Source organism: Temnothorax curvispinosus, unplaced genomic scaffold (genome assembly GCF_003070985.1).
Source record: "Temnothorax curvispinosus isolate PA1 unplaced genomic scaffold, ASM307098v1 QBEX01010505.1, whole genome shotgun sequence".
Taxonomy (NCBI): domain Eukaryota; kingdom Metazoa; phylum Arthropoda; class Insecta; order Hymenoptera; family Formicidae; genus Temnothorax; species Temnothorax curvispinosus.
In genome coordinates, this window is record NW_020220285.1 from 5,075 (window position 1) to 13,666 (window position 8,592).

The 8,592-nt window shown below is 43.7% G+C and overlaps 1 protein-coding gene across 1 annotated transcript; it reads left to right on the plus strand.

The window, feature by feature from the left end:
• The first annotated feature begins 6,046 nt into the window (after positions 1-6,046).
• Positions 6,047-8,304, plus strand: LOC112460414. Its single transcript, XM_025025072.1, has 5 exons — positions 6,047-6,456; positions 6,888-7,002; positions 7,179-7,318; positions 7,499-7,890; positions 8,170-8,304. The coding sequence occupies exons 1-5, from the start codon at positions 6,357-6,359 to the stop codon at positions 8,302-8,304; spliced, it is 882 nt and encodes a 293-aa protein (XP_024880840.1). The 5' UTR covers positions 6,047-6,356.
• Positions 8,305-8,592: the final 288 nt, after the last annotated feature.

The window sequence follows — 8,592 nt, forward strand, 5'->3', positions numbered from 1 at the left end:
GATGCGTTCAACAACTGACGCTCTTTTCTTGGTCAAGAATATAATTACCGAGGCCCGCGCAAACGGCAGAGTGGTGCTGGCCGTTTCGCTGGACATTAAGAATGCGTTCAATTCCATTAAACATTCTAGAATCAGAGCTGCCCTAAGGAACAAGCACGTTCCGCGGTACTTGAGGCGTATTATCGAGGACTATCTGAGAAACAGAGTAATCAGATACGTCTCGTCTGACGGCACCCGTCGCACTAGGCGTGTCAACAGAGGGGTCCCTCAGGGATTGGTGCTGGGTCCTCCGCTGTGGAATCTGGGTTTTGACCAGGTGCTGCGCACTCTGCTTCCAGGCGATTCCCATGTCGTGTGTTACGCCGACGACACTTTGCTCCTTGTTGCTGAGGACGATTTTGACTCAGCTTGCGCTCTCGCGTCTGAGTGCCTTGACAGGTTTATGATCAACATCAGAGACCTCGGCCTGTCTGTGTCCTGGCCCAAAACGGAGGCCGTATTCTTTGGACACTGTCCCCGAAATTCGAACTTTGTCTACGAGGGACAGAACATTAAGATTTCCAGCAGCATGAAGTATCTTGGCGTTTACATTGACAAGCGATGGGCATTTAACACCCACGTGAATTACGTTGCCGCAAAGATCTCTAATGTGAATCGTGCCTTGTGCGCAATTCTCCCAAACCTCAGGGGACCTATCGAGAACAAGCGCCGGTTATATTATTCTGTGGCAACTTCTATTGCGCTTTATGCCGCTCCCATTTGGAGCGAGGAACTAATGGCCTCCAAAAACAAGCAAAGACAGATGCGCCGCGCACTTAGACTCTCTGCGCTAAGAACCGTCATGACGTACCGCACTGTTTTGTATGAGGCGGCTACGCTGCTGGCCCGCGTTCCGCCTCTGCATCTCTATGCGGAATTCCTAAGAAGAACATACCTCCGACATCGAAGAATGAAGGAGAATGGGAATTACAATGAGGTATCGGCGGCCGCTGTACGTTTGGAGGAATGGGACGCATTACGTGAGCAATGGCGTGTCCATATCACGCGCGCAAATCTATCAGGCAGAAGAACAAGAGAGGCAATTGTCCCCAGTTTTGATGACTGGCTGGATCGCAGTTCCGGCTTCCTAACATATAGAACAACTCAGCTCTTGACAGGTTATGGGTGTTTCGGCACCTACCTGCATAGGATTGGTAAAGAGGATTCTCCGATCTGCCGGTATTGCGACGTGGAAGAGGACACCCCAGAGCACACCATAGAAGTGTGTCACTTCTGGGCCTTAGAGCGAGGTGAACTCGCTGCTGCAGTTGGCCAAAACCTTTCCCTGGGAAATATTATCGCTAGGATTTGCAATTCCAAAGAACGATGGAACGCATTTTCAACCTTTGCTGAACGCGTCCTTCAGCGCAAGGAAGATGACAAGCGTAAGAGACAACAACAACAAATAATCCTCGACCCGGGATGACTGCGTTTTCTGCGATGTTGTAGCGGCTTCATGTATTGCGTGCGGTTCTCTCGATGCGTTTTATTTATTGCGTGCAGACGGTGTCTTCCGGCCGTTCCTGGGTTGCCCGGGCGCGGGCCGGCTCTAGCTCTCCTCCTCCTGGGGTCCGGTGGGTCGCTTCGGCGACGTTCCCGGATCCCTGGGGGGTGGCTGGTTGGGGCCGGTCGGCGTGCGGGTTTCCCTATGGGCGGCCGGATGACCCCGTAATAGAAAATTAGATATAGATTTATATATATTCATTGCGTCTTACACTTTTTCTAATTCTTTCTCCTGGGGACTCCGCTGCGCTGGGTCGGGGGCTCCCTGGGGGTTGGTCGCCCGTGGTTTCGCCGCTCACTGCTGTGTTGCGGGGCTCCGGCCCCACTGCTCTGCAGTGGGTTTGCCGGAGGCTCCGTTGTGGCTGCGGGGTGCGGGTGGTCGTCCTTCGGGGTTTCCTCGGCCTGCGGCGGGGTTCTCGGGATCCTTTCTCATTTCGCGCTCCTCCCTCCCCTTTCCCCCCCTTCCAGGGGGCCTGGGAGTGGGACGGGCGTGATCGTTACTACAGCCGCTAAAGCGGCCAGTGATGCGGACTTTGAGTCCGACTGTTTTTCCCGGTGGTGGGTATATGTCAACCCTCAATGTTAACGAGTTTAACTCGTGGTTTTTTATTTGTGTGGAACCTCTCTCCGGGTAGAGGGGTTCCTGTTTGTCTGGTACGTGCATGTCCTATGGCCCTGTGCGTTCTTCCTTGGGACGTCCGTGATTCCCTATGGAATGGCCACGCAGCCAATGAAAAGCGTCCCTCAATGATATGACTGTCCGCGGTCACTATCATGAGGGCCTCCGAGGCGGTCGAACGATGGCACTTGTGTCAAATTTTCGACTAGTGAGTCATCCCGGCGGGTTTCGCGACGTCCCTGTTTGATCCTCCGTGTGATCTCGTCTCTGGTTTACGTATTTCTGTCGCCTCTGCGAGAGGACTGTTGTGGCACGTGATGTAATACTTCGAGTCTCCCGCGTGTTGCAACTGTTGTCCAGCGTGCTAAGTTAAGGAGAGGTTTTTTAGTGGGTGCAAGCCCCACATATCCCGGGGGACGGCCCCCGGTAGAATGCGCGAGGCATTTTTCCTCTTCCACGAAACAAAAAAAAAAGGTTAGGTTGTGACCGGATCACCGATGAACAATGAAATATCAAAGTATTAGCCACTTACTATTTGGGCTGTAATTACGGTCGCCACTGTATTTTCAGGCCTAAATACAGAAACCCGAATCGTATGCGTTGCCCCGTCCTTCTTCTCAGCTTAATGGCTGCCGTCTTCTACGTCGCGGACGTGTTCAAGGCCGTCGGCCACGCCCTGGTACTGCGTTGCGTAATTCACGGAAATAGATTTAGGATTCGCACTGGGGTCGCAAATAATCACTCGTTTGTTTATTATAAACAAATAACAATTTAATATTCCACAGTTTACAGTTTCTCTGTCGTCGCGTATCACTCGCTCGCGCAATCACTCGCCACGAGGTCCTTCTCATTCGAATGTCCACGATACAGAACTAATTATTACGACTAATCGTCGTTTCGCAATCAAGAGCGTGCTCGTTCGCTAATGATGTAATGTAGCGTTTGTATTAGGCCGTCGCGAAATAAGCCTTCTCAAATCGAGTAATTTTATGCGTAACCGTATTCACGATTCAACGCCTCTATATTCGCACAGAATATTCGCACTTGTCGTAGGCGATTACGGGATAAGTAATCGGTATCGAGTTTTGTCGCGTGCCCGACGAAACGTGTTCACGCCTCGATGTTCTCACGAAAACTGTCTTGCGTAACGCTGGTTGTTAATACTCGCGCTTATCGTAGGCGATTACGGGATAAGTAAACGGAATCGAGTTTTATCGCGCTACCGTAAAACGTGTTAACGCCTCGAAGTATATCCGTAGACTGTCCGGGAGAAACGGTTCTCATTCCCCCACTTTAGTATCTGACGCAGGCGCGCCGCTCCCCATTTCGGCGGGAATGACTCGGTATCGCGCGCCTTTCTCTCTCAACCAATCGCGTCGCTTGAAGACGAACGACACGATCCTACTATTCACGGCACATTGCCCTTGAAAGCTGAACCGTTGTGATTGGCTCAGCTCGTTCGGATCAGAGAAACTGCGTTCGGATTGGACGGCGGACAAGGGCTCTCGCTTCGACCTCGGCGATGCGGCAACCAATGCCAGCCGTCGCAACGGGCACAAAGTGCACCTTCGCGGCTAGTCACTCGGAACGGTTTCGAGTGACCTTGTACGGTCATTTTGACGTTCCTGGACATTGCAGGTAAGTAATCTATCTACCGGAATCAAATCTATTAATTCCCCTCTCTTTTCAGGTACCCGCGTCTCATAGGATCGTCTCGCTTAATCAACGGACGTTATAGGCTTACCAGTAATGACAACGTCGGTAAGCATAAGTAATACATGACATGCATTAAAATATAATAAAAGTTAATTCTCTCGACAGGAAAATATAAAATAATAATATTAATAAGCGAATTCACGCGTTCCGACACTATCTCGCTTCGTTGAGCCAATCTGGCTTCCCATTGGTCGGTTTTCCGCGATCACGTAAAAAGGTTGCGCCTCGCGCTTTCATTGGCTCTGGGCCTCGCAAAATCGTAAACTACTCTGAAAACTTGCAAAATAAAATCAAAATGCCAGGAATCGTTCCTATTGGCTGTTACTGTATCGAGAATGTTTGCTACTGTCAAATCTATCGAAACTAACGCTAATCTTAATAAAATCGACTGGGTCGCTGCCTATTGGTCGTTTCCGGTCGACATGACTGTTTTGCTGTCAAACCGTTAAATGTTAATGCAATGAATGTAAAAACCGTCTATCTCGAACCCCATTGGTCCATTCTCGTGAAAATTATATCCGCGGCTCATCATTCGTCAACGATCACACTCGGATCGATATCGATGCTTAGCAATAAAATAATGTGTAAAGCGTAAAAATCAATGTAACTGTCTGTACGTCTGGGAAGGATATTATTATGGGAATAAAGATTATTAATGTCACGACTAAGTATTCCTTCAGCCGCATGATTCTGATTGGTTGTTCTAAGTTAGATAATAAGGTTCTGCTTTCACCCGGTGTGAATAGGCTAGTAACAGTATGCATATGATCGCTATTGCAAATAAAATGAAAATAAATGCCAAAACTACAATACGGAATTTATCCGAATCCATCTCTTTTAAAATTATGACCTTGGCCTCCTATTGGCTCTTTTCTTTATTTTTATGACTCTAATGACTCTAATGACTTTAATGTGTGAATTATGGGTTGTCGGTGTAAGGATTATTGGGATTGGTCAATGTATGTGTTCGTAATGTAATATAGTCTCGTTTCGACGTCAGTCCTGTTTTAATCTATTTCTTATACATAACCTGCGCTCGCTTACGCCTATTCGCGCATTTACTCCCACACTTCTAATAAATCTTATAAAACTCTCCGAATATAAAACTCTCGTGCTCATTGGCACTTGTCGCAATCAATCTATAAAATAAACTAATAAAATCAAAGAAATAATAAAATTGAATCGAAAACTTAATCCTTCTCGCTCGGAGATTCTCTTTGGCATGCGTTACAATATTTCGCGAATAAAATATAATAGAATGAAAATATAAATCAAAAATAATAATACACACGAATAAATCATATAAAAGAGTTACATATAATATCGACAGTCACGGCTCACAGTTCCGTGAACTGCGATTGAGTCATTGGCATCGCCGCCTCGATCACCTCCTCCGCTGCTGGGGATTGGCTCGTAGCTGCGACGACAACCTCGCCTGGTCCAGCGGGCTGTTCGGGTTCCTCCTCGAGTATTATTGCCTCCGCTACACCCTCTGGGATCAGCTGGAGGATCTGCGCGACCTTGGTGTCCTCCTCGACGGTCAGCTCCTCCTGATTGGCCACCTGGGTCAGTGGCTTCGTCGGCTCGATCGCGCCCGTCCTTGGCACCTCTGCTCTCTGTTCAGTCATCGGGTCTGTGAAGTCGGTTGCGGCACAATCAGAACTCGACGTTGGAACGAGTGACTTGTCACCCGGTTCCAAGGTTAGGTTGTAACCGGACGGTACTATTGGAGGCACGAATCAGCGCTACGTGTCTTTAGAAATCAACGGTCGCCACTCGGTTTGACCTTTGAACCACCGAGAAGGTAAGTATCGAACGATCTCTCTAATTATTAATTAGACTAATTAATCTTCTTTTTTCAAGTTCCTGCCACCGCTGGATCATCGCCGTCGCCGATCAGGATCGTCGCTGCCACCGGAATCCAGGATCAACGAGGGACTTCGAGTGATCGACGCCAATGGATCAGGTAAGTAGAAGGTAAGTCCAATTGAATAATTTTCGAAATCTTTTACGAAAAAGATGTTTAATTTATTCAATTATATTGATTTCCAATGTTGGTTGTTCACAAAACTTCAAGTCACAAAAGATGTCGGACGCTCGTATACGTGGGCACACACGCCCCGTCAATCTACGACGCACGAAGTTATTTCGGTCTAAAAAGGCCGTTCGTCTTTGTAAAGACGACAATTAACGCGTTCCGCGGGCGTTCCCGGTTGTTATGAATGTTGGCGAATCGCAATTATCGCACTCGTGTAACGTTCGCGGTGACTTAGCGCGGTAACGACAGAGCGAGGCTTATAGCGTTTTTTCTTGGAACGCACTGAGGGCGTACTTGGTGTAGCCTTGCACTGTACCAGTTTAGTGTAAGCGCTGCACTGCACTCAAGTAGTGTACACACACTTCATGCTGTCGTGTTTATTTCAGACCACGGACTTGCGGCAATTTTAAGTTGCATTCAGGATCTTTATTCGGTAAAATAATGTCGGACAAAATGTTTGTTTACTTTAAAGTTAATAAAGATTGTGATGTTGAGATGGAATACGTAGCTGATCAGAAAGAGGAGTATGATCGGATTTTAAGTAAGTAAAATATGCGTGTATATTGGAGGTTATTTTTTATTTTATTACATACATTAACATTAAAACATTACTACAGGGTCCGGCAATTGATATGATTCGCTATGTAAAACGCTATAACTTTTTTATTGTTGAATAGATTTTATTTAATTTGGTCTTAATAATTTCAATATATCCTTCTTTGGCCTTTACGGTTAGGCGAAATCTCTTTGATAAACAATTCACACAATGTTCGTAGGATATTCTGCTAGTCAAGACCGTCCCACTCTGTTTAGTAATGTTCGGTTTTGTTCATCGATAGTGTTGTGTCGATATAATCACAGTAACCGCAATACTCGCCAAACCTGAATCCACTCGACTTCTACGTATAGCACAGTAGATAATTTTATTGTTTGATGTTTATTGATATTTCTTAATATTATTTGTGTTGCTAGATGATAATAACTTTGCAGTCAACAAAATATTGTCTCTTATTAACTCTGGACAAATTAAATGTAAAGGCAAAGTCGTTGAAATTTTAAGAGGAAACGATTTGGACATGCTATATGGGTATGTAACCATGCATACTTTTGTATTGGATTTTTATTGGATATTATTTAATCTTATTAATTTTCAATTTAAATATATTCATACTTAAAATAATACAGATATAATCTCTCATTATTATTATTTTGACAATCCGCTATCGTAGTATCATGTTTTACAAATATGACGAAATATCATAGGAATCCTGACTGCATTTTCGTTGAGACCGACACCAGCGACTCGGAAAACCAACATCCAAGGGGCATAAACATAAAGATAGATGCTACCAGTCCAATGTCTTCTTGTTCAGGAAGTGGTGAAAATAAAGGTGACAATAAAGGTGACAAACAATTGAACAAATTAAAAAACTACATTAAGAATGAGAAATTAATGATTGAGTAGATATGAGTACAAAATTTTGAAAATGTGATTTATTTCTTTGTAGAATTCGTTTCGAGATTTATATGAAATAATCAGAGTAATAATTGAGCCTATAAAAATAAAATAATACTGATTTCAGATTGGCAAGATGACGAGACCAAATATTTATTGGATCAGGTTTATGCCTACTTACCAGTAATCGGTCCGCAAAAAAAATTTAAAACAAAAAAAGCAATGTGGTTAAAAATTGCAGAAGAAATTTCACAGAAATTCTGCAAAGTACGAACATCTATCCAAGTTGAGAACCGGTACAAAACTGTTTTACGGAGAAAGAAGTCTGCAGTTGAAAATAATTCCGGATCAGGTAATTCGAGGCAAGATGTACCCTTCGAGGAAGAATTACACAAAATTGCTTCCACCGATGACAGCATTGAGCCGGAAGTTGTGAGAACTGCTACAGGTGTCAAGAGGTTTAAGAAATCAGACGATTCTGTAAAAATAAAGAATAGCTCACCAGGAAACAAAAAGACTGTAAGTAAATGTAATACTGATTACCTGTATTACAAAAACTTTCTGTAATATGTACAAATCAAATAGAAATTTTTTAAGGATGAGCCTTATTTCAATAAATATTAAAATTGTGTTATGAAATAAATCGTTACGTATAATGAAATATTGCCGTAAAAAATGACTTGGGTTTAAACAATTTTAAATTTTTCAAATTTTTTTGAAATTATTGTTTCTACAAAAACTTTGATTGGTTTTGCTTTCAACTGTCCTGATCGACACTAACTTTTCTATTATTATTAGGTATCTATCGCAGAAAAATTGGAAGAACTACATGAGAAGACAGAAACAGCTCGAGAGAAACAACACCAAGAAAAGATGGCATTGATACGCGAATTGTGGAGTGGAAGGCAGAGAAACCCTGAAGTGAGGGAGTGACAGACTAAGACAGCAGACATCCATAATGGAAATAATTTATTTTAGTTATTTTTACTTAATTTTTTTAAAGCAAGTCATATTCACGTTCCTAAGTGCTTTACACTTTTTTTATGATTCGCCGGAGGAAACCAAAGATTTTATTAATTATTAAAGAAAGGCATTATTTATTTGATTTATTTTTAATTTATATTTGTTTAGTTTTGTTAGATTTGTAACAGCACAATGTTTATGTTAAGTAATTCACGTTTGTCGGATTTAGTTGTTCAAAAGCAAGCAATGTTAAATAAG

What these genes read in the sequence shown, in the direction of transcription:
- LOC112460414 (XM_025025072.1), top strand. Translation starts at nt 6,357, where the DNA reads ATGTCGGACAAAATGTTTGTTTACTTTAAAGTTAATAAAGATTGTGAT. An exon ending in GGAGTATGATCGGATTTTAA is followed by an intron (nt 6,457 to 6,887) that starts GTAAGTAAAATA and finishes TTGTGTTGCTAG; the next exon opens with ATGATAATAACTTTGCAGTC. An exon ending in CACCAGGAAACAAAAAGACT is followed by an intron (nt 7,891 to 8,169) that starts GTAAGTAAATGT and finishes TATTATTATTAG; the next exon opens with GTATCTATCGCAGAAAAATT.